At 30.4% G+C, this 26951-nt stretch overlaps 3 protein-coding genes and 1 long non-coding RNA gene across 9 annotated transcripts in view; 1 reads left to right on the top strand and 3 right to left on the bottom strand.

Annotated features, from left to right (window-relative positions):
• The window catches only part of LOC105673430 (probable G-protein coupled receptor No18), a 46578-nt gene extending 30930 nt beyond the window's left edge, over window positions 1–15648 (top strand). For 4 of the 6 annotated variants that reach the window (XM_012369053.2, XM_012369054.2, XM_067354218.1 and 1 more), the window contains exons 2-7: window positions 8237–8456; window positions 9095–9232; window positions 9659–9771; window positions 10680–11010; window positions 13327–13627; window positions 13912–15648. In XM_012369053.2, the coding sequence (XP_012224476.1) occupies window positions 8301–8456; window positions 9095–9232; window positions 9659–9771; window positions 10680–11010; window positions 13327–13627; window positions 13912–14087 (1215 nt within the window). In that variant the 5' untranslated portion in view covers window positions 8237–8300 and the 3' untranslated portion in view covers window positions 14088–15648. Of the gene's footprint in view, window positions 1–251; window positions 602–6860; window positions 7006–8236; window positions 8457–9094; window positions 9233–9658; window positions 9772–10679; window positions 11011–13326; window positions 13628–13911 lie in introns of those variants that run through there. The other 2 variants (XM_067354216.1, XM_012369052.2) reach the window with 2 other exon arrangements.
• Window positions 15329–17961, bottom strand: LOC105673319 (thyrotropin-releasing hormone receptor-like). The gene is made up of 2 exons (XM_012368854.2): window positions 16404–17961; window positions 15329–16058 (listed from the first exon to the last, which is right to left on the bottom strand). Exons 1-2 carry the CDS (start codon window positions 17250–17252, stop codon window positions 15912–15914), a joined length of 996 nt encoding a protein of 331 aa, XP_012224277.1. The 5' UTR covers window positions 17253–17961; the 3' UTR covers window positions 15329–15911.
• A 1404-nt stretch (window positions 17962–19365) lies between these two features.
• Window positions 19366–21152, bottom strand: LOC105673315 (pheromone-binding protein Gp-9). The gene is made up of 5 exons (XM_012368851.2): window positions 21005–21152; window positions 20653–20761; window positions 20262–20377; window positions 19862–19982; window positions 19366–19627 (listed from the first exon to the last, which is right to left on the bottom strand). Exons 1-5 carry the CDS (start codon window positions 21044–21046, stop codon window positions 19494–19496), a joined length of 522 nt encoding a protein of 173 aa, XP_012224274.1. The 5' UTR covers window positions 21047–21152; the 3' UTR covers window positions 19366–19493.
• A 305-nt stretch (window positions 21153–21457) lies between these two features.
• LOC105673321 (uncharacterized) lies at window positions 21458–26530 on the bottom strand. The gene is made up of 2 exons (XR_010890013.1): window positions 23241–26530; window positions 21458–22885 (listed from the first exon to the last, which is right to left on the bottom strand). It is a non-coding gene; the product is annotated as an uncharacterized lncRNA (long non-coding RNA).
• Between the last annotated feature and the right edge of the window lie 421 nt (window positions 26531–26951).

Here is a 26951-nt window from a genome sequence, read left to right as displayed (position 1 = left end):
ATGTTAATTGTTAAAATCATGTATGATAGAGTAAATTTAATATATATAATTATAATTTTTAATGAGTTCTGATTTTAATGAGTGCTCTGAACATTTTTTACAATTTTTATATTTTATTTTGCGTCGAAAAAGTTTCTTACAAAATATTTAAAACCATAATTTTATACATAAAAACATTTAAAATTAAAACCGTACGAGTTAAATATCACATAAATCCAGCATTCTCTTTTATTTGGAGTAAAGTTACAGCAATTAAAGCAAAAACAGAAAAAGTCATTTTTAACATATATTTATTACGCATGCAAAATGCGCATACGCGCACATTGCGGAAACATGATGTATGTGCATGTACTTTTCCTATAAATATATATACGGGTGGACTATAGAGATAGTCTATATCTGCAGGAAGCGCAATGCTGTACGTCCTTTTCGCAATGTGTGCGAGTGATTATTTTGATCTTAAATAGAGAAATAATATCACAGCAGTTGAGCAGTGTATAAAATAGAGAACAGTATACTATATGTCGGACAAGAGGCAAGAACTGTTATAGTTCATAGTTATAGTACTAATCACTGTTGCTAATCACTATTAATGATGCAGGTAATTCAGTTTTACTATTAATTAAACTGTATTGCTGGTTTGCGTTTATCATGTTACGTCCATATTGCGTTTTACACATTATCTCCACTTGGATTCTTCTTGTTTCATTTCATCTCATAATGGATTTTACAACGTGGCTCTAAATATATTAAAAGGCAGCATTCCTATTATGAAATTTATGGGTAGTAACGGCTCAGCAAATTCAATAACAACGATCCGAAAACGTTTTGATAACAAATCAATAAAATTTCTCGCACGCGAATTAAGCAATATAAATTGGATATATGCAGGATATATTAATTGGATTAAAGCATATTTAATAGCTACGTTCCAGACGGTTATGACTTTTTGGTCGAAAACTAATAACCACCCAACTAATATCCGGTTACTGGCATCGAGGAAGTGAGAATCGCTTAACGAGGAATATTCGTTTTGGATTAATCTTCCGCGCCGCCGCCCACCTTGCGGAAAAATTATGGACCGCGGTGAGAATTGAGAGTTTTAAAAGTGTCAGCCAAGAGAACGGTAATTCTCCTTAAAAAATGGATTAAGGAGTATCTCTGCTGAATCGAATTATCCTGAAATTGCATTCCATCCGTGCGGCAAATATTAATTAATTTTTCCAAAAATTCCTCTTTGTACATTATTGAATATATAACATTCAATGTAATATTATTGAGTGTAAAACGACATGTAAATCTATATTGTTTAACTTTAAATATTTCCAGTTTAATTTAAATTTCGCGTTTTGAAATATAAAATAGTTCACAATATGTGTAAAATTTCAAATATTGAAATATCGCACACAAATGTTTACTAGTTGAATTTGATACAGCGTAAATAAAATTTCTGTGAAATATTTCAATCACTATATCTTGTCGATACGTTACTTTACGATGCGGTCAAAGCTACCTTATCTATGACCCGATTTGCTGCGAAACAAAGTGCAACAGTATCAGTGGTACGTGCTTTCAACGAGTTTCGTTCTACGATATCGGAACGACCGGAGTATCGTATGTAAAGTTTATAAATGATAGCACGATAAACACCGTGCTAAAGTTGATTAGAACATTCGGTATATATTTGAACTTCTTGAGTAAATTGATTACTTTCCACATTTTGTAATCCATCGATTATCGATTCATACATTATTTTATTTGTATGTTATGATACAACTAATCGATGTATGATTGTATGTTGTTATTACAACGTTGTTTTAATTATTTGTAAAATATTTTATTTATTCTCCTAGTTAACGTTCGTGGAATTATTTAAAAAAAAATAACGTCCGTCACAGTCGCTGTTAAAAATATCGTAAATATGTTGATCTTCTTTCTCATATTTCTCATGTGTGAAATGGATAGTTCATTATATATACGGTATAGTATATATAGAACTTAGAGGTACATATATGGAGTCATGTGAATCCTCGGAGCTATAATAGAATTAAGACAAAGACAGTGTCGAGAGCTTGTCTATCAGCATCCCAGAGTCCTCTCTGTTAACTAATCTCAAGACATCTAGTACCCAGAATAATATCAAATTTACATATTTACATATTAAATTCATGTATTGGATTTACATATATTTAGGGCTGAGCTCGGATTTAAGTTGACACTTCAGAAGTTACATATATTTACCTTGAAATTTCAATACTTAATAAGTTAATATATAATTGATTCGTTTCATATATTAGTCTACTCCGACTAATATATGAAACAAATCAATTATATATTAACTTATTAAGTATTGAAATTTCAAGGTAAATATATGTAATTTCTGAAGTGTCAACTTAAATCCGAGGAGTATGTTAACACTATCATTAGGAAGCGCAGACACGCGCGCACACAATTTTTTCGTATTTTCTTTTACTTTTGCCCGTTATAATTAAAAATGATTTATAGTATCTGATTGTAAAGCTATTCTTTTGAAATGAATTTTTATCCTTCTATTGTTATGTAGAAATATTTCATTGTCTTACATATTGCAGATATAGCAGAACGTGTAATATATCATAGCAATGACGGCGAAACGTGATATTCTTAGAAGAGTTATAGTATAATCTTGAATTTTTAGTAGTGTGTCTTCAAAATACGAAACTACAAATATTTCTTGGTCTGTTGAATAAATGGTTTAGAATCTGGTAAAACATTATTAACCAGTGAAGCAGTCAATCATATTTTATCAGTATTTAATCTGATTATTGAATTGTATGAAATATTTACAGAAAATTGTTTTTTTTTATACTAAGGTTAATCAAAATTATGATAAAAGCAATAAATTTTATAAAAAATAAATAAAATATATTTAATAAAAATTACAATGTTATATTTTTTGCTGTCTACATTTAAAGATAATTTAATATTTACAGACAATAATATTTCAATTACGCAATACAATTAATCACAATAATAAAAAATCAAAATATGAATAATGTAGAAGAAATGGCAATAATAAAAAATAAATATAAAAAATAATATATTCTGCAACTAATTTTAAATAAAAATTACTTTGTGTGTATTAACTGTTTTATAGAATATTATTGTTCTACAAACAGGAAAGTTAGAACTTCACTTATGAAGATTACGTCACTAACTAATGAATTTGCTTACTAAGAAATTGAATATGTTTTAGTGCTCTCAAAAAGCTAGTAGTAATGGGTATTGTCTGAAAGCACAATATCCACGCTTCCGACGTGACTTTCTCGAAACAAAAAGTGCTGGTAGAGTAATGAGAGATGCCAAGAGTTCTTCAGATTCATTGCTCATTTCCAGGAATTCGTTACAGTTCTATGTAACTACAGCTTTGATTGTTATAAAATGAGTATAATATTACTTTTATTTCCGCTATCAATCTGTTAACTGTTAACTGAAGAATTTCAAAATTGCATAAAGATTAATGTGTCTTATTAAATTATTCACGAGAAGGACAAGATTAATGCGCAGATTAACAATGCACAGCCGCATGTGTACATATGTATACACATATACATTCGTTCGGTTTTACATAACATTACATGTTCTCGTCGGTTTTCGTTGAAGGATCAATACAACGCGGTGAAATTATAACAAAAGATTTTATTAGCGGTTCAATTTTGCGTAATTGATTCGAGCTTTATGACAAATGATGTAATAATGCGGGCGCGATTTTACTGCTTTTATTTCATGACAAATCTTTACTTTTTGCAATTATAATATGCCTATTATAAATGCGTTTGTTAAACGAGAAACTGATAGTACAAATATTTTTTATGCAGGCACAGTAAAATTTTACATTGCTTTATTTATTATCTTCATGCATTCTAAAGCTTGGGAAATAGGTATAATTTTAGTGAGTGTTTATATCAATATTGTGAAGATGTATGAGAAAGATATTCACATTTATTGGCAGTAATGAAAATGAAACAATTTGTGCGCGCTACTTTTTCTCCGTTATAGAAAATAGAAGTCGCAGTTTCTAATTTTAGTTTCAAACTATAAACGAGAGCGCTTGCTACTTTATTTAACGGATAATAAGTTGTTCAGGAATTTATGTATATAGCTTCAAAGAGGTATATATATATATATATATATACACACATATATATATAAAATTTTATTTTTTTGGGCAATTATTAATTCGATCAATGATATAAGAATCTTTACAATATTTTTTTCTTATATTTTGTATTCATATGTTTAAAACAATATGACAAGTAAACAGAATTTATATTATCAAATATTTATATATATTTAAAAATGTTTATGCAAGCATATTTAATATAATAGATGATAAAACATAAAAAAATTTAGAAAACTGTTATTTGAATCAAGTAACGATCAGATTCTTTATATTTATCGTAAAAACAGACTCTCGTGTACATTAAGGACTAAAAGACAAAGTCTAGTCTGCGAGTTAAATGTTCAGTTAAATAAAAATAACAATTTTTCAAGAACGGTATACCATTAGCGAGCGTCATTATATTCTCAAACGAAAAAAAGTACATTTACAGTGGACACGCTTACAGTACAGAGATTATAAGCAGTATTTTTTTGGTACTTTCCTTTTTTTTATTAGAATAATAAGCAAAATTCTCAGAGAACTTTATTTACACTAAAATCGTTGTAGCGAAAACTTGGAAGGAATTTTTGCGTCTCTATTTTACCTTTTGCGTGCTGTGCGAACGAAGAGTTGCGGCGTGAACTTTTCACCAGAGTAGTTAAATTTATTTCCTCAGACGTCAGACGATGCGAGAAATAGCGCATTGATTCGCTGCACTTTTACATTTACAGTTATTTATTTATAGGACACATAGATAGAATGTTGCCGTTACATTTACGACTGCATCTGCAATCGTGATACTTTTGGACATATTCGTTTATGTTATTACGCTATATATATTCTATCTCTTCACTGTACATTTCTAAGCAAATCTAGAACGAAGCTTTGAGAATAAGGAGCAAAGGACAGTTTGCTCGCTATCAGACAATTGCGATCAATCGATATTATTGGAAAAAAAATCCGATTCCTGACTAATACGGTGTAATTCTAACGGCAATGAATATCGAGCTTTTTTTTTAAATACGCGTACAGAATAGGATTAAAAAATAGTACGGTACTGGCCATTCATATATGTTCCTGTACTGAAAAAAAGTGGTGAGATAAAACGTATTCGTGATATCCAAGAATCAATTCCCTTTTATCGTACAGATAACGCGCTCACTGGCCGGAACATATTCAATATTAAAGTTAGCATCCTACAAGAGGTACAAAAATATTTGGTTGGGAATCTAATGAAGAATTATTACTAATGGAGAACTTTTATATTATTTTATCATTTTTAAAACACTACTTTAATATAATTAAAAATAGAAAATTGTAGCGTATCAAACTAAAAATAGCTAAGCGCGTAATTTATTTTACACTCGTTGACTTTTATATAAATTATCAATTATTTTTATTAATACATTATAAAATTGAATTAAATATATTACTGCCGCATTTAAATTTTTGTTACTTGCGAAATAAAATAAAAAAAGCAGTCTATTTAAAATAACTTACATAAAAATTCTATAATATTATATATATATATATAAAATAGTTAAGTTCTTTTTATTTATATTTCTTTTATTTTTATTTATAAAATTAATGTGTTTTATCTGATCACAAGATTTCCGCAATGTATTTACTACTCTGGGGTGGAATCTCTCGCCACAATCCGTTCTATTTCAACTTGATGGGTCGATAACGATTGCGCGCAATCCCGTTGGTCCATTCGTCTTACCCGACTTTCATACCTCATAGTATTATCAATCTGGTTTTATACATTATAAACCATTCTCTTGCGAGTTACTGGCGACTATTTATGGTTGATCGAGTATCTCCCGCCGCTCCAGGTGGGAGTATCTTTATCAAAAGTTCATCGATTGACCCACTAGCATTTAAACAGCACTCCCGACACAGGCATAGCCCTCTTCTCCCTCTCAGGCATAGTCCAATTCTTGGATAGATATAATTTCTCGCTCCCGTGGGTTGCTTTGCATAATTCAAACTTTGATTTTTGTAAATCTGTTGAAAATGATTCCGTAGCTTTAAATTTTTCTTGTTGCAAGGGCGGAATAATGCGTAGAAAATCTGTGGATGAGTGCAACGGTATTCATGGTTACTGGATATTATGAAAATATGCATATTATTCAAATGCGGATTAATTAAAAATCCACTTTATATACTCGACAGACGATTTAAATTTATCATTGCAAGTGACAGCATTTTCATATGAAATTTTCATAAAGTCGAATATTTTTTCCTGTTCAGCATAAGTATAATAATAATTTAGCGGTTGGATTTAATTTTAAACAAGACAATTACAAAAACCGCAAATATACACAAGACATGAACTACATATTTCTTTTTCTAACAAATAAATAGATTTTGAATAATCAAATTTTTCATTTGTGTATAGCATGTTTCTAGAAGAAGCTTTTATGCGCGATCTTAAAATCGTTTTATACTTTTGAGTCCACATTTTGTACTACGTGTTATTTTTTTATCAGAATACTTGAAAACTATTTCACGACTTGAAAGCCTTAAAAGGGCAATAAAGCGGAAGGAAGCTTACTGAAGAACAGTTGAGATTTATAATTGTAACAAGAGCGGAAAATTATATGCGATGCTCGTTTAGACGACATTTTACAGTCTGACATTGCATTCATTGCTGATAGTTATTTGAATCAAGTACGTGCTCGGAATTCCGTTCCCTTTAAACTGCTTCTTAGTTCAGATTGCCATTACCCAGTCGCGCCGTGGAAGTGGAAACAGCGCCATAATTCACTTAATTCGGCAAGCCGAAGGAAAATCTAGTTGCTGCTCAGGCCAGTAATAGTGACTGCGGTTGATTAAGAAGTCAGCAAGCAAATAAGAAAAATGTAATTAAACGATTAAATTATTGCCACTAATATATTTTCTTAGTCTCATTTATTTGTTATTATTCTATTATTAGCCATTTTTAGTCATTTGATATCTTTATTGTTTTCTGCATTCTCAGTAATCATGTTGATGGCATTTAAATAAATCAGCGCTCACTGGAAAGACCACTGTAATTGCAATTTCATTACGTTCCAGATTTAATTAATAATCTCATCATGTAGTAGAAGGAGATTATTATTTGCTTGCTTCTTCATGTAAATAAAAATTGCCTTTAATTCTTTAACTTAATTTATGCAACGTTATTTGTGTCGGCTAGATGCTTTGTTACATGTCTGATCTCACAATCTTGTTTATTAGATTTTAAAATAATTATTGACAAAAAAAAATATATATATATTAATATCTTTAATAATAGTGATGATTTATTTGTAATTCATTGAATAAGCTACGAAGAAAATCAATTTATCATACTGCACATTTTTTTAATGCTTTTTTTCACTGATAAAAATATACTGCATTTATCGAAGGATTAATCAATTATATATACGTATATTTATTAATGTATTAAACGTGTAAAGCTTTACATTACGTTACTTTCAATAAAATACTTTGACAGTGACAATATGAATTTAGACGGGGATATGTTACATGTTCGACGTTTCTTCTCGCATACTTTGAAATACGATTTCTTTGTATGAGTGCTCAATCTCTCCGCTGTTCTGCCTTATTTCCATAGTCTGTTTGACTTTTCTCATCCAATTTTAGCAAATCCCCGTGCGTTTGCCTCTTTTCGATGTGATCCATTTCCATATTTCGCAGAAACGTCGGCGCTGAACTATTTCGCCTGTGCATCGATATGGAGGCGGGTTGACCGTAGGAAGTTTTAAAAGTTCCGCCGACTTTCATCTATATTCATATTTCCACATACACGCATCGCGATTTTTAATCGATTCGATTCACACGCGTTTCGCAGCATTCGCAGAATTCACAGTTCGGTTCAATATATGCTCCGCCGAAGCGTCACATGTTCTCCGCTTTCCATGACAAACGGCAAATTGAAAACAAGGCTTTGTTTCTGCGACATCAATCGAACACATATGCATATATAAAAAAACCAAATTGACAAACGAATGTTCAAAGTGTTGTTTCAACGTTTTAACGATTAAGTAAATGATGTATCTGTATCTCTTTAGGAGTCATTAAATATAAGAATAATTTATATTTTCTCAGAAATTATCATGGTACTGCAAAACGTATATACCGGACAATTATCTATGAACCGAGGATAAGCGTTATGGAGAATCAAACGACTGATTATTATGGCGATGTTACGTTATATCAATGGAACCACACGGCGAAGGAAGGAGATGCGGAAACGGAATATTATTTACCTAATTGGACTGATCTCGTTCTAGCAGGATTATTCACAATCCTGATTATTGTTACTATAGTAAGTATTATCATTGCTTTTAATATACTTAAGACTTTCATCAACATTTTTGCATTTATTTTTATGACTAAACGTATTATGCAACAATGCTTCATTGATACGAGTAGTTTTTTTCTTTCTCTATATAGTAATTCATAAATTTATAAAAAACGTTTCTTAAAGTACTTAATGTAATGTAATTTGCTTGTAACATGTTTTTGTCACAAGTATGTATAAATTTATATCTTAATGTTATTTGACTTCTTTACAGTTTCAATTCTCATTTTATTCTATTATATTTATTACAGTATTAACAATTCATTTTAATGATCCGGACAATATATCTGCGGAATGGATTTGAAAAATACCATCCACATCTTTTTATTTTTATAACCACTGCGTGCGATTCTTTTGTTAATATTGTACACTGAGGAAGGCCTGATGTCAGGCAGAAACGTTTGTAAATACTTTCAAATGAGAATACAGTAACCTTCGCGCGAAGAACTTGCATTGTGGCTCTTCACGCTGCTTTTGATTTTCATTCGATTTTGTTAATCACTCGAGCCTTTCACATCTTTTATTTTAATGTGACTGATAACGCGGTTATCTAAAGTATGCATTCTCAATCACAAGCTCCTTTTTTTTTTGTATTATAACAGGTCGGCAATACATTAGTGATTGCGGCTGTAATTACCACCAGGCGATTACGGTCCGTGACTAATTGTTTTGTGTCTAGCCTAGCGGCGGCGGATTTGCTAGTCGGTTTAGCGGTAATGCCACCGGCGGTACTGTTACAGGTAACACATATTTGTCACGTAGAAATTAATGGCTTTATCGAAAAATTCAAGTGCACTGTGCATAAAGCGCGAAACGTTTCATTTATATCTTTATCTTCAAACTACGATTTTTTTTTTTGCACATGAGCTATCGGTATCTTAATTACCGCAATTAGTACACATTATTCAATTCTGTGCACATGAATTTCACACCATACTGCAATCGCGGTATTTAGAGCAGCTGTTTAATCGTCAGTATTTAATGATTGCACGAGTCGACGTGCACAGTGCAATAAATTACGATTTCCAATGCGCATTATCGCTGCGCAACGGAAAGTAGACCAGAGATATATGTTTTTTTCTTTTTTTTTACATACATAAATCTGTCTTACCTCGTGCAAATTACTCTTTTATGGGTTTTATCAAGTAAAATATCTTTCGATGAAGCTTACAGGAGGTACTTGGGAGCTGGGTGAAATACTGTGCGATTCTTGGGTGTCCCTTGACATTCTACTCTGCACGGCCAGTATTCTGTCGTTATGCGCAATATCTATAGACAGGTAAAATCCGACCATACGCATTTTCAAATCTCGTCACGTAGATAACAAGATTACCGGGGAGCATCCTGCCAACCGTTCTACCTTTCGCAAATAGATTTTTCCGTCATTAAAAGCGAAATTTCATGCGACGTAAATTCCCTAACGTCTGGGTTTTACGAGTCTTCGTGAAAAAAAAAAAAAAAAAAAAAGAGGCGAACGGCAGGCACGGAAATGGATCTTCCGGCTTGTAGAAAGTTTGCTCAAGTTATAAAGTATCCTGTTCTGTTGATTTATTATTACGATCAAGCAAGTCCATATCGCTCACTCAAAGCGATTTGTTTTCGCATGTATCCTGCGCATCTTTCTTTTTCATCCGCTGTAATTATGCGCATGAGAGAAATATAAATATTTGAAATAATATTATAATAATGTAGACAATTTTTTTTCTCCTTAATACATTATACAAAAATAGATTTATAACGTAGAAGTGATTATAATTATTTTTAATTAAAAAATTCCGAAAGTGAACGATCTGATCCGGTGTGGAAATTTTCCTTTCCTTTTTTCTACAGCCTGTAATCTAACTTAAACTGTTTCTCATATTGCATTCTGCATACAGAAGTTTTAAACTTGATTACAGACTATGCACATACTTGTATAGAAAGTTAAAGTTCTCCGAGCGCGGTTAATGACATTCTCGAAATACAATTTTAACATCCCACATGTGTACTTCTCGCATGAATGCGAGTTTTCAAATGTCAAGACTGCTTTAAAAATTATGTAATAACGCGAAAATCTGTTCGACGACATTCACCGTGTAGTCTCTGTTCCCTTCTTTTATCAATCCTACACTTCAACACTTCCGATCATTAGCATTTGTAAAATTAGATGAAATTCTTCCCGCTACGATCGATATTTTTTTGTTCAAGATATCTGGCCGTAACTCAGCCGCTGATATACAGCCGTCGACGCAGGAGCAAAAGACTAGCCGGGCTTATGATCGTAGCGGTGTGGGTGATGGCCGGTGCCATAACGAGCCCGCCTTTATTAGGTTGTTTCCCACGTGCAACAAATCGCGATATCAAAAAGTGCTCCTACAATATGGATTCGTCGTACGTGATATTCTCATCCATGGGCAGTTTTTTCCTGCCCATGCTGGTAATGCTGTACGTCTACGGCAGAATTTCGTGCGTCATAGCAAGCAGACACAGAAATCTGGAGACCAACGAGGAAAACGTGCGACCACGTCGTAAAATTACGGTGAGCATTTGATTTGATTCAGTCTACTCAAAAGACGCGATCGAGGATTATCGTTAGTTACATTTTTGTGCGATCAGTGTTATTTCTTGTTTACGTAACGAATTTTATTATAAATGTATTTATTTTATTATTTATTCTATTACAGATATTTGTTTTATTATTCGTTTCGATAAAATGTAATAGAATCCAAATGAGTGAAATAATGTTTTATATTAATAACTTTTTTATATATTATATTTAATATTTATTTCTTGACACATCAACTGTGTAGAAATTAATATTAATTTTAATATCTAAAATTAAAATTAATTTCTACATAGTATTATAATATTAAATTATATAAAAACTACATATTAATATTAAGAGTTATGTTCTTTTTATATTATATAATTTTATAAATATCTTATAGATATTCAAATTGATAATTGAATTTCTGTCATATAAAAACAATATCAACAAAATCAGATTAAGCTCTCACACGCTTACATTAATCTTCCTAGCATTATGCTTTGTTTATTTTCCGATACGAGATGTGTGAGATAAACTAATTCTGATGGCAAGATAATAATGATTCGTTACTAAAATTCTACTTCATCAATATTCGAGCATTACAGCTAATATCATTGGTACTCAATGATAACGGATTACTATAATATTATTATTTATAATAAATTAATAAATACAAGAAGAGATCTTTTGAACAAATTGAATTTTTATCACGATATAACGCAAAAATTTATATGTGTATCCGATTTATATCTCGAAAATTAAGAAAGATTCGAAGAGAAATTAAGAACTGAAAAAAAAACTATTTTTTTTAACTTTCTTAATTATCCGAAATATTTTTATGAGCGAAACGTTTTCTTGCGGTCTTCATTTTATAGATAAAACACAGGTAATCTTTCGTATTTCTGTAATTCATTTTTAAAACGACATTGTAATGAACAGTGAGCTAAAAAAAAATTTTAGTATGATAGATGAGCAAGAAGATTAAAATGCTTGCGATGACAAACGTGGCAGAAATTAAATACGAATACAGTTTACTTGGAATTTAAAGCACGCATTTCGAACGGAAAGGAAATACCGCAAAAATCAAGGATTATATTAATGCGAAGCATATTGTGGCTCGTACAATGATAGCATCGACAGCAAGATAACAAAACCGTTCTCGCAATTTCATTGAAAAGGAGATTAGAGAAACCGTCGGTTCTCTTATGACGGACGCAGAACGCCACAGGGGCTTTAAATACCATGATGGGAGAAGCGGATATCTCATTAATCCATATTATTCAGTCTTACACAATCGATATGTTATCTGTCATTTAGCACAACACATATTACAGACTTATTTGTCGAATTTGATATAGTTATGTAGACTGGCGCGAAATTTAATTACAAATAGACATATGCGTGAATTGTTTTAACAGGAAATGGAAACAGATTGTGTTCATAGAATCTTCTCGTCATTGATGTTGAAACTGTTGACTCAGAAATGATTGCGTCGGGATTTCTAGATTTCAGCACTCATTGTAATAACAATCTGCTTCATGCATTATTTATTCATTCAAGTAGATGATCTCTTGAATGTCTACAGAGTGACATTGATTTATATTGCCAAACTCTAAATGGAAGTAATTTAAAAAGTAATTCTTCAAGTAGCAAACAAGCGAAAACAGCGATTTATTACAACAACAGAGAATAAAATAGAACGTCTTTAAAAAATTTAAGAAGAATATTTACGACAATGAGTGATGAACATTTATGAGAAAAAAATTTTTTACGCTGAGAACATTAATAATTCTGAAAATAATGTTACGAAAATAGTGATCGTGGCTTTAATGTATACTACAATTGTTAGCGAATACAACTGGGCTTGACAGCTTAATAGAATCCTTTACTTACAATGAAAGTGATTGAAATCTTTGGTACGAATAATTATGAAATATTGACTTGGATAATGATATGCAATTTATGCAAATGTAATATGGAACAAAGCATGCGTATCATTTCACATTGAAACAGACATATGCCTTTGTTTAAACGTCGATAAATTTTTAAACGTGACTTCACTGCTTTATTTAACCATTGAAGATTTATATCGACAGTCGTATCAATATTAATACCAAAATGTTTGTATTTTATTATATTTATTTCTATTCACGAATGAATAGAAATTCGGAAATATTAAAAAGACAAAAGCAATTAGAAACATTTTTGTTTCGTTATGTATCAGAAAATCGATGATGAATTAATATTAGTAGCGCAAAATACGCGATTGCGAAATATTGCGAATTTTTCAACTATTTTTGTTTGCAGAGTGATCGTGGCAAAAGTATCAAAGCGCAACGCGCGAATTGTGCGGAGGGCAGTGTGGCGTGCGACAAGCTATCCGAGGAAACCGAACCGACAAACATGTGCAAAAAGTTGGGCACAATTCGAGGTAATCAGCAAAGCTGCATCAACAGGGTCGCTAGGGAAACGAAAACTGCGGGTACCCTGGCAGTGGTTGTCGGTGGTTTCGTTGCATGCTGGCTGCCATTTTTCATTCTGTATCTGGCAACACCCTTCGTGCCCGTGGAGCCACCGCATGTCCTCATGCCAGCTTTGACCTGGCTAGGTATCTTTTTTTTTTTTACATATGGAATTTTATGAAAGTTGTGCTTTTTATTATCTACGGCTTTCTCGAAATCTTAAATTTATAATCGGCCTTTAAAGGCTCCTTCTGATGAATGTATCTATTTTAATAAATATATCTAATTCTAATGAACAATATTCATTTGAAATAAAATTACTAAATAGATAATATAGATGCATAACATAGGAGCAATGAATTTATATATCTATTATTATTGCAATATTAATGTGGAGTATGCTAATAAAAAAAACATTTTATACATTTAGGATGGATTAATTCGGCCATCAACCCGTTTATTTACGCCTTCTATTCGGCAGACTTTAGACTAGCTTTCTGGCGACTAACATGTCGGAAATGTTCAAAGAGCAGACTAAACTTGGATGGCACGAATCGGAAATTACCCGCCCCGGTTAACTGGAAGAAAGATACGTCGAGGACATGAAGATTCCGGCACACGAGTTTCGAACTTGTTCAATTACGTGGCAACGAGGATTAGAAGTGAATGAGTGTGTGATTGACTTGTATTTACTCGTAACCGCAGTACATTAATGAAGTGGCGTCACTGGACTAGAAATTTATCCCTTGGTGTTGTTCAGATTGACTTCAGTTTCTTAGTCAGGTTTGTAAAAAGTGATTTTATCGAATTTTAATCAATCACGCATCGTAATAATCAGGATCTTATCAGAAATTTCTTTTTAGGTTCTTATTAGATTATATTGCTGAATTCATATTAGGTTCTGGCTCAGAATTATATAAAATGTTCAAAAAAGGATTTATATTTATTTTTTGTAAGAACATGCTTTAAATTTTTTTAAAAATCTAATCAGGATCAAGAGATAAATTTTTAGTCGAAATAGTTTATGTATGTAAGAATATATAAGAATTATATGCGCGAGAACCACGTTTTAATTGTAAGAATAGGCTTATCTAATCAATAGTTCGTATGCAATTTTATAAAATATCAATTACGCACAATACATTAGCATACATGTAGCTATTCTCGAGAATCCTATAAATAGTCTTATAAATAGTATTTTCCATGTGTGTAATATGCAATATATAATTGAGTACCTATCATTTTAAATGTTAATGTTTAAATATTTTTGATTATATTTAACTAAATTTAATTATTTAATAAATTCTCTAAATTTTATTATTCAGTTTTTTTTAGGGAAACTTGTTAAGTACATCGAATGCTTTTTACTGATGTTTCGATATTATAAAAAAATATGATATTATTTTATTATAATTATTTATTTATATTTATTTATAGATAGCATATATAAAATGATAACGGAACGTTATTAAATATAGATATTAAATAATGGAAATTTATAAATATATGTGAACGTAGAATGAAGAACTATAAATTATATTATTATTCAATATCTTTAGAGATGTAGAATAGGTCAAAAAAATATATAATATATATATTAATTAAATTATAAACTAATACAATTAGGCATTATTAATAAAATTAGTCATTTAAAATAATAGCTATTGTTATCTAAATTTCGTATATTATTAAAAGTTATCAATCGTTAAAGACTGTATAGAGATATTCTACATAATAGACTTTACTAGAAGATAAGAAACTGTGATGTCTATTTTTATTTCGTTGTTATCGTATATAATTATTTAAAAATTTTAATATAATTTAATTTTATAGTTTACAACAATATAATTTTCAAGTTGTTATTACTGCTAAATACTTTATTTATTCTAGTCAATAAAAGATCTCACATTGTATAAAATATAATATTTAAATTTATAAAATATGAATATATTAATTATGAATGTACATGAGCTACAATCAACATATTTATTATTTATGAAAAAATAAATATATGTACGTTCTATAATATATATACTAATGATAAAGTGCATTAATTTATATTATTATAAATGATATATAAACAATATGTAAAATTGTTTATTACTTCACTACATGTATCAGTATTAACTTTATTAAAATAAAAACGTTTGCTATTTGTTACAAGCTACATTACAGCCATTTAAAATAGCAAATTATTAGCTCCAATTCAATAAATATAAAATGTGGAATATATTTTTGTTTTTTTATAAAACAGACTTATAAAAATACGTGATGCAAACTCCGATATGTTATACATGTGTTATCGATGTGTTATACATATAATGCGTTATGTGTTATTATTATTGAATATAATTGAGTCATTTACTCGTAATTCTCTATTTGTCATTCATAATTCTCTATTTAAATCAGATTTTGATTTCTTTCAATATCTTAACATTTCGTAAATAAGCGAATTAACGCTTTACGAAAATTATGTCCGCTTAGGTAATAAAAAACGAAGTTTATTCCATAATTCGTCATCCATAACAAATCGCTCAGATTCCACGCTACGTCGAGCCATATTGGTCTATTCGTAATCTGTGAATATTAATGTTGTAAATTATTACAAAAGATATATCAATAAATTGTACAATTAAGCACTGCGTGATATAAATAATAATATGATTCTTATATCAACCGAGTTAATAAAGTATTAATAATAGTGTGTGCATTCTTTATTTACACTGACATCTAATTTCAAAAAAATATGGAGTAATGCAATGCACAATAAATATAGTAATTAAAAATTTTAGAAAAATATTAAAATTTTAGAGAACATTTAATTATAATAATACTATTTTATTACGATAAAACGTATTTTAGACAAAAGAAATTCTGTATTTTATGATCTATATTATTTAAGCATTCAGTATTGATACGTACGTGATAATCGGTAATAAACCAGCAGATATACACAGGTGTGTTTAAGCATATGAACGTACTCGAGATGAGAATGAGCATTTTTGTAATTCTAATTTGCGTTTCATTGCTAGCAATTTGAATTTGTTCACTGGAAGTAACGGATGCTATAGACAAATCCTTTTGGACATGATTTTGTTTGTAGATGTTGCACACTATCAGTGTGTTAAATATTACTATCATGATTAAGGGCAGAGCAAACATGATACTCATATCCATAATTCTTAACATCGAATCACTTCTCATGTTATTTTTATCTTCAGAATAGGAGTCGCTTGTCGTATTATCATCTTTGTATGTCATCTTTGTATCATCTTTGTAGAGCGTATGAATATCAATAGAAAAGAAGAACTCAAACCACGGGATCGTAAAAAGAGCCGCTATTCCCGTCAACACAATCACCACAATTTTTGCTCGGGCAATCGTGCAGAAAGATCGATGAAGGAGCGGCCACTTGATCGCCACATATCGCTCAACAGTAAAAGTCACCACAAGCCATACACTTAGAAAGGCAAAAAAGTTTTCGATGCAGATTCGGAAGACTGTCGCCCAATTCTCCTGTTTCGTCACGTGCGTTATTAGCCAGGAGATAATAATTGTTACTAGGACCCCGGTGTCGCTTATTGCTAACGCACTCAGATAGATGCTGGACGAAAAATAACGTAGCTTCGAGCGGAAAATTACGTATACGGACAGAGAATTTCCCAGCAGACTCAAGCACATGAAAACCGGTATGTAATACTGCTCGATCTCTAGAATAGTCTCCTGTATGCAATACCATGTAGCTGTAGCAGTTCTATTCTCGACGTTCATTTTCGTGTATCAATTTTGAGTCACTTGTAATCGTTCTCAGTAGAAAAAGAAGCAAAAAGCAAAGCACTTCACTCGAGCAATATGGCATGTAGAACAACACGTTTCACTGTGTTTTTACTTTGAATAAACAAAAGCGAGATGTTAAGATATTAATAGCTTTGTAATAAGAATCATTCTATTGAAGTTATAATCAGAGTCTGGATCTCGATGCGGTTTTTCCCACTCTGACCGCCGCGTGCCGCGAAAGCAAACAGGGCCGACTACGCCGGTAGCGGTGTAGCAGACTAGCGTAGCAAATAGGGCACCATCACGTGGAGCAAAAAAGAATTAATATTTATTAGATTTGTTACAATGTGTAACAAAATACTGCGATAAATTGGTGAATTTAAAATTTTGACGTCTGTCTGTTAAAATAGCTTGTACAGAAAAATTTCGAGCAACCTCACATTCCAGATAAGATAAGAAATAAAATAGTCACAATATTAATAAAAAATACTGACTTGTGCAAACATTAATATCAATTTTTGAATATAGACAGCCAAATATTAATGCGCCTGTTCGATCGGAACAATTAGAGCTTTTCACCCATTGTTTCGTCTAAGGTAGAATGTACGTTTTTACGTTACAAAGCTATTTTAAGAGACAGACGCCAAAATTTTGAATTCACCAATTTATCGCAGTATTTTGTTACATATTGTAACAAATCTAATAAATATTAATTTTCTTTGCTCCACGTGATGGTGCCCTATTTGCTGCGCTAGTCTGCTACACCGCTACCGGCGTAGTTGGCCCTGCTTCTCGCGGCGCGCGGCAGTCGGAGTGGAAAAACCGGCATCGAGATCCGGTCTCTGTTTATAACACTTGGATAATAACGGTTGCACTTGTGGATTATATTTGACGTCTCAATTCTTTTTCTATTCTTTGCTCATTCAGGATTTCCTGATAAAGTATATTATCAATGTATATAAGATTGTGGTTTCCGTATTAAAGCTATCTATAAATTACTGTCTTTTCACAACGCATGTCAATCCATAACATCCTGGAAAAGTTGTTTGCACGATTATATGAGAATATAAAATAAAATATTATATAAAAATAGTATATAAAATATCGTATAAAAATTAATATATAACAGTTATGTTATTACAAATTATTACAATAAATATAAAAATACTTAACATTTTTTTATATTATATAAAAAGTATAATGTCTTTGAATGTTCTAGAACACTCAAAAAAATGATCTTGCAATAATAGCTAAAATTTTCTAGGGGTAAAAAATTAACTAAAACAGATAAATGATTAGCAACTGTTGTGATATTGCATATGTAAGTACTTAATCAGTTTAGATGACAGAAACAGAATATGTATCTGTATTGTTTATGAACTTTAAAAAGAAAGTTTCTCTAAAGCGCCTATCTATATAAGAACAATCACGTGTTAGATCATGCAATGAATAATATTTAGCAATGGTACCTAAATTTTTTAGAAACTATTGCTAGAACATTACTGCTATAAATTCTATATGTGACAAACAATGCTTTCACAGATACGAAAAATAGCGATACATTCTTGTTGCGATATCTAGAAATCTAACTACATCAGCGAAATATTTTTTTGAGTGAAGCACAATGTATTTTGGTTACTACATTAGTTTAATATTGATTATATTGAGATTGCGTCAATCAACATTTTTTTATTATAAAACTAAGGAAATGTCAATATATTACACTCATGAAGACATCAAGTTGTTTAAAAAATAAAATACTATTTGCTGTTATCATTATCATAAAAAAATTATAAATTTGCTATATTCTTAAGTAACACATAAACATGATGGTTAAAGCTTTTGCTTTATATAATATTCTTATATATATTATATTAAAAGAAAGTACAGTTGTTTTGTCTGATTTTATTTCTGATCTAAGAAAATATTGTTTACATATTTCTAAATATTTTTAATATATTCACAAATGTATAAAAATATTTTTATTTACTTCCTTTTTCCCCCTTCTTTTACTTTATTTATTTTCTTTAACAATAATATTACAAAATATATACAAATTTCTATTTTTTTGAAAATGCAGTTATAATCGAAATAGGTACAAAGTCGCTATTTTTCCCAATTTTTATTTAATTTATTTGTAAAATTGGACAGAATTACAAAAGTCAATATCTTTACATTTGCTGATCTTTTGTAAAATAGGTAAAAATAAAATATAAAAATATATATCTATATTATTTAATTTTCAGGTTTCGTTTCACTTTCTTCTTCTGCAGGTTGATGTTCTTCGTGTCCTTCTGCAATGTGTGCAGCTTTTGCAACACAAATGTATATGGCAAAGCTTTTCTCACATTCATCCGTAATATCTTTTACTAGAATATAAAAAATATATAGTTTAAAAATATTAAGAAACATATAATGCATTTGCCGTGCATGTTATATAAATAAATCTAGCAAAATATAATTTTATTGCAATTAGTTTATTATTTTAATATGCACTATGAAAATCAATGTAAAAGAACATATATAATTAATTTTTATAAATCCCATATTTTTAATAAATTATAATATATTTTTAATTTACAGTAAATATAATGATAGTTTACCTTCTTTTACACATTTATGTACAACTTTATGCAGTTGGCGTACTGAGGGTTGATTAGAATCTGCAACCGCATTATCTATCAAGTCATGCATTCTTATTTCATTAATGTTTGATCCATTTATCTAGAACCACAAAAAATATTAACAAAAGGAATAATTAAATGTTAATTTATTATAAAAGTTTTTTTCCCGAGTTAAACTGTATATCATTTGTTATACGTTTATCATAAAAAAAAAAAATTAGTAACGTATAACTATCGATCTAATAACTATTTGTGATACATCACTGACTACAATTTTTGTATCATAAAATTATTAAGTTTTTAATATAATTTAAGATTATATTATTAATCTGCGTAATGTTTAATAAAATATATGAAACATATTATAAAAGAAAGTTACCACATTTTGTCTTTTTAGCACACATGCAATAGTACAGCCACATCTCCGTGTTCTTTGTTCATTTCCAGACTGTACATGTAAGTTAGTCATTATCTGTTCTTCATCATACCAATCATCTAGAAAATAAATTGCGGCAAGGAATATTGCGTTTTGTAATATATCTTTTGTAATAGTTTAATCTACATTCTTTAATTTACATAAATCAAACAAATATAGGCAATTAAAAAGTCACGCAGAAGAGAAAAACTTTAATCAAGTCTGATAAAGTATAATTAATTCAAAATGTATTAAAAAAGTTTGGTTTCAAATGTTTAAATGGTTTAAAATGTGTTAACAGAGTAACAAAAAATTCACAGCACAATATATAATATAGTTGTGTATTATAACTTACTCTGAACCAAACTGTTTTCACTTATGCAAGCAACAACATCCTCTTGAAGAGATTTTATCGCAGCTTTAAGTTGTTTCTTTACGTCTTTTACGTCAGCTAAGCTAACTGACTAACATACACAATATTATTTATTATATTATTGTAATCAATTTATTTTTTTCTAAATTTAATATATATTATACGTACTGTTTTTGTTAAAATTATATTGATAATTTTGCAAATATATATTTTTATTATATTGGACAATATTTCCCGAATTAAACAATCGGACCAATCACTTATTATATTAAATTTATTAATAATTTTAATAATTTTTTACAATATCAATGCATTGAAATGGAAAAATACTCACAGCAAGTACTAAAACACAAGCGCAAAGCAGGAGAGTCTTCATTTTACTAAGATTGTTGCTTTATTGCAGTTAAACGTACACTTTACGGAGTAATCGCACAACTATCGGAATGCGTTGTATTTATACTTGTATTTATACTTACAGCAAATATAAAAATATTAAATTTCTACTTACTGCAAATATAAAATGTGTGTATGGGTTAAAGTTCAAAAGATAAGCAGAGCATAGGTCATCTAAGCATTAGTTACGAAACACAAATAAAACGATAATTTTCCGATATTACAAAGATCTAATGTTGAAATGGAAAATAATACACATTGTCAATAAATTTAAAGAATTTTTTTTTCTTTAGTAAAATGTTTATTAGATACACAAAATATTTATTCGTAAAATAATCAGATATCTGTACGTGTAAAAAGAGTAAATAAATCATTAAACAGTGGATTCTCGATTGCGCTAATTTTGCACGATTTATCTCGTTTTTTTTTTTTTTTTTTAGGTTCTCACGTGTCTCTTTGCCGCTTCAAAATTAATGATATTAATGAATACTGCGCTTCTCCGCGTTTAATCGCTTGTTTAATTGATCAATGATATCGACGAACATCTGCCGATAAAGCGTAAGATGCCGCCGCATTAACTACTTGCACGTACAAATGTCGAATTATTGTGCGAACCAATATTTTGTATATCTAATAAACGTTTCACTAAAGAATAAGAAACTCTTTGCATTCATTGATTACGCGCAACTTTCATTAAAACAATTATATTAAATTTTAATTATATTAGAGAAAGAGAGAGCACGGATGGTTTGCATAATTTTATTCCACATTTAAGAAAATGTTATTTACGAGTTTTTAAATGTTTTTAATAAAATTATTTAATTATTCCGTTATACATATAATTGAGAAATTTAATATTTCAAAAATATCCACTTATGTTAAAACAATTTTCATACATTGAGAAAAATGTTCTGGTTGATTCAACAAACCGTCTGTTCGATTTTCGACGATACAGACAGATTCAATCAGAATCTGGTTTGGCTAGCTCGTAATCAAATAGATTGTTGAATCTACCAGAATCTTGTTGTTTTTCTTTCCCTTATTTTCTCTCTCTCTCTTTCTTTCTTGCTTTTTTTTTTTTTCTTTGACGACAATATTACAAAATATAAAAATTTTTATTATTTTGAGAATGTAGTTAGAATTAAAATAAATATAAAATTAATATTTTTTATCATTTTTATCTTATTTATTTAAAATAAGACAGAATTGCAAAATTTAATGTAATCAACAAATCTAGCAAAATATTTTTTTAGTGCAATTAGTTTAATGTATTAATAAAAAATGGAAATGATAAGAGGTACAGACTTTTTCCGATCTCACTCGACAAAGTTTTTCAAGACCTTTCAAACGAGATCTATATTTGCTTATCTACCTGATTTCGTTTGTGAGATATTTCACTTTTTCGTTATATTTTTCAAACGGCATTCTCTCACAAATTGGTATTATTTTAATGTAATTATTTATTTATATTTATTTATTGACAACATATATAAAAAAACATCGGAATATTATAGATATTGTTAAATAAGTTATGCAAAATATATTTTTGTGTTATATAAAACAGACTTATAGAAATACGTGGTGCATATTCCATCGATGTATTATTTCACGATAATTGAATATCAATTCACTCATAATTCTGTATTTGCGTCAGGTTGTTGTTTCTTCCGGTATCTTGACGTCTCGTAAACATGCGAATTAACGCTCTACGAAAATTATGTCCACTTGCGCAATAAAGAACAAAGTTTATTCCATAATTCATCATCCATAATAAATCGCTTATATGCCACGCTACATCCAGCCATATCGGTTTATTCGAAATCTGCAAAAATTAATGTTGTAAATTATTTTAGAAAATATATCAGTAGATTGTGCAATTAAACACTTTGTGATTTAGATATAAACAATATGATTCTTATATCAACCGAGTTAATAAAGTATTAATATTATATGCATTTTTTATTTACACGTACATATAATTTCATAAAAATAATAATTGAGTAATGTAATGCATAGTAAATAACGATTAAACATAAAAAATTCCAAAACAGTATTTAAATTTTAGAGAACAGTTAATTATAATAATACTATTTTATCACGTATAAAATGTATTTTAGAAAGAAGAAACTCTGTATCTTATGATCTATATTACTTAAACATTAAGTGTTGATACGTACGTGATAATCGTTAATAAACCAGCAGATATACACAGGTGTGTTTAAGCAAATGAACGTACTCGAGATGAGAATGAGCATTTTTGTGATTTTAGTTTGCGTTTCATTGCTAGCAATTTGTATCCGTTCACGGAAAGTACCGGATTCTATAAACAAATCCTTTTGGATATGATTTTGTTTGTAGATGTTCCACACTATCAGTGTGTTAAATATTAGTATCATGATTAAGGGCAGAGCAAACATGATAATCATATCCATAATTCTTAAAATCAAACTTTTTATGTTATTTTTATCTTCAGTATCGGAGATCTCGCTTTTCGTATTATTATCTTGAGTATGAATATCAATAGAAAAGAAGAACTCAAACCACGGGATCGTGAAAAAAACCGCTATTCCAGTCAGTATAATCACCACAATTTTTGCGTGGGTAATCGTACACAAAGATCGACGAAGAAGCGGCCACTTGATCGCCACATATCGCTCAACAGTAACGGCCACAACAAGCCACACACTTATAAAGGCAAAAAAGTTTTGGATGCAGATTCGGAAGACTTTATTCGCACTTGATTCGGAGATAATAATTGTTACTAGAACACCGGTGTCGCTTACTGCTAACGCACTCAGATAGATGCTGGACGAGAAATAACGTAGCTTCGAGCGGAAAAACACGCATATGGACAGAGAATTGCCCAGCAGACTCAGGCACATGAAAATCGGTATGTAATACTGTTCGATTTTCAGAATAGTCATTTTTATTAAATTCCATGTAATTATAGCAGAAGTTTTATTCCCGATATCCATTTTCACGTACGATTTTGAGTAATTTGCAATCGTATTGAGTAAGCAATAGAAAAAGTAGCAAAAAGCGAAGCACTTCACTCGAGCAATATGGCATGTAGAATAACACATTTCATTGTGTTTTTACTTTGAATAAAAAAAAAACGAGAAGTTAAGACATTACTAGTTTTGTAATGAGAACACATTCAACTTTATAACACTTAATATATTTTCAATATTTTGGGCAATAACGATTACACTTTAAGATCATATCTGAATAACGTCTCAGTTCCTTCTGTTCGGCGTTCATTTAGGATATGCTGTTCTTGATGAAATTTATTATCAATGTATACAAAGTTGTGGCTTCCGTGCGATTAAAGTGTGCTATTAAAGCGATCCATAAATTAATATTCTATCGCAGCGCACGTCAATCTATAATATAATCTATAATATAATCAATCTATAATATAATATAAAAAAATGTTTGCATGAAAATATAAAATAAAATATAATATAAAAGTAGTATATAAAATATTATATAAAAAATAAAATATATAAGAGCTATGTTCCTACAAACTATTACAATAAAAATGAGAAAACTAATATATTTTAATATTATATAAAAAATATAATGTCTCTCAATGCTTTAGAAGCACAATGTATTTTGAGAGACTGCTACATTAGTTAAATATTGATTATATTGAGAGAGAATATTGTATCAATCAATATTTTCTTACTATAAAACTATATTGATAATATGAAGAAGACGTCAATGTATTATACCTACGCCCATGATGACGTCAAAATTGTATGAAAAACGTAATACTATTTTCTGCTACCATTATTATAATAAGATTATAAATTTGCTATGTTTGTAAGCAACAAATTAATATGATGATTAAAGCTTTGACGTCAACAACGTAAATATTTTTATACATGTATATTATATTAAATTTTAATTATGTTAAAGCATATGCGGAGAGGAAAAAAGTATGGTTTTACCTGTTTTATTTCTGATCTAAAAAAATGTTGTTTACATATTTCTAAATATTTTTTATAAAATCATATATTTATTTTGCTGTACAGTTTCATAATGTTCGTCCAAACGCTCGTGTGCAGGTACACTCAAAAAAATATTTCGCTGATGTAGTTAGATTTCTAGATATCGCAACAAGAATGTATCGCTATTTTTCGTATCTGTGAAAACATTGTTTGTCACATATAGAATTTATAGCAGTAATGTTCTAGCAATAGCTTCTGAAAAAATTTAGGTACCATTGCTAAATGTTATTCATTGCATGATCTAACACGTGATTGATCTTATATAGATAGGCGCTTTAGAGAAACTTTCTTTTTAAAGTTCACAAACAATACAGATATATATTCTGTTTCTGTCATCTAAACTGATTAAGTAATTACATATGCAATATCACAACAATTGCTAATCATTTATCTGTTTTAGTTAATTTTTTACACCTAGAAAATTTTAGCTATTATTGCAAGATCATTTTTTTGAGTGTAGAGCGCGGTAAGCCGAACAAAAAAATCCTTTGCCGTTTTGCACAATTGTCACAATAATAATTGAAATATTAATTAACACGTTCCGTGCCGCCCCGTGTATCACCGATGGCTGAACTTTCCATTCAGGCTGTTTAATATTTCACATAAACAAATACATTATCATAAAACATTTCACAACTTATTTCTTTTGTTCTACACTATTTGATAATATATCAATTTTAAATGTATTATAATATACGTTTTGAGATCAAATAATAAATGCACCAGTGTGAGCCATCGGTGGTTATGCAAAAACAGGCTGGGCACGCGTTAAAAAGAATTGACGAATGATAGCGCGTTGCGCGTGGCTGTACGATCTGGATAGGTCAGCGGCGTATCGCATGGCAACGTAAAACAATAGAGCGTGGCGAGAGGAGTAACGCACATGCAGCGAGCAAGCAAAAGCGGCGCGTGAGGCTGGATTTTCGTACCACTGTTATTTTTCGTTGCCATGCGACACGCCGCTGACCCACCTAAATCATGCAGCTCACGGTCTAGCCGCACGCAACGCGCTATCATTTGTCAACCCTTAAAAGAGTCATTGCCAAATTGCCATTGTTGCTCTATGTCAACTAAGCTAAATGACTAAACATACAATATTATTTGTTATATTATTATAATTATTTTATTAAATTAATGTGTTATATGCACTGTTTTTATTCAAATTATATAAATAATATTCTAAATACATATTTTAATGAAATTAAATTTACTAGGAAATTTTCATAATTTCTTATCGTCAGTATATTAAAATGGAAAAACACTCGCAACAAAAACTAAAAAATAAGCGCAAAACAAGAGAGCCTTCATTTGAAAGTTAAGATTGTTATTTTATTGCAGTTAAACGAACAATTTACAGAGTAATCACAATTATTGGAATACGTTCTGTATTTATAATATACATACTGCAAATATAAAGAATGTGTGTATAGATTAAAGTTTAAAAGTTCATAAGAGCATAAATCATTTAAGTCTGTAACAGCACGCGCTGTTACTAAGCGTCACGCGGGTTCCACGTGAGCACGCCCATTTAGGGCCGCATTCCGATCCCCCAACTCGAGGATAAGAACTCGAGAAGGGGTAGCTGCCGGGTAGGGTAGCACCCCAAGTGGGGGTAGCGCGACCGGTATAAAAGCCGGCTCGCGGAACCGTTCGAGACCCATTCCCCGAGTACGACTCGGACAAGCCTCAGGGCGCACTCTGAAGCTCCGGTCGTACTCGCTCCCATCCCGATAGTCGTTCTAGGGGCAGGGCGTTCTCCGCCTCGGCCGGGTGTCTCGGCGTTCGACTTCTTGTACCTCGTCGTTCTAGGGGCAGGGCGTTCTCTGCATCGGCCGGGTGTCTCGGCGTTCGACTTCCGACTCTCCGTCGTTCTAG

Source organism: Linepithema humile, chromosome 4, assembly GCF_040581485.1.
Source record: "Linepithema humile isolate Giens D197 chromosome 4, Lhum_UNIL_v1.0, whole genome shotgun sequence".
Taxonomy (NCBI): Eukaryota; Metazoa; Arthropoda; class Insecta; order Hymenoptera; family Formicidae; genus Linepithema; species Linepithema humile.
This window is presented reverse-complemented; position numbering and strand designations above follow the sequence as displayed.

Coding starts and splice junctions, on each gene's coding strand:
- LOC105673319 (XM_012368854.2), bottom strand. CDS start 17,252: ATGAACGTCGAGAATAGAACTGCTACAGCTACATGGTATTGCATACAG. Junction 16,059..16,403: donor GGTTTATTACCGATTATCAC/GTACGTATCAAT, acceptor TAATATTCACAG/ATTACGAATAGACCAATATG.
- LOC105673315 (XM_012368851.2), bottom strand. CDS start 21,046: ATGAAGACTCTCCTGCTTTGCGCTTGTGTTTTAGTACTTGCT. Junction 20,762..21,004: donor CTTGTGTTTTAGTACTTGCT/GTGAGTATTTTT, acceptor TGTGTATGTTAG/TCAGTTAGCTTAGCTGACGT. Junction 19,983..20,261: donor TGCTAAAAAGACAAAATGTG/GTAACTTTCTTT, acceptor TTGTGGTTCTAG/ATAAATGGATCAAACATTAA.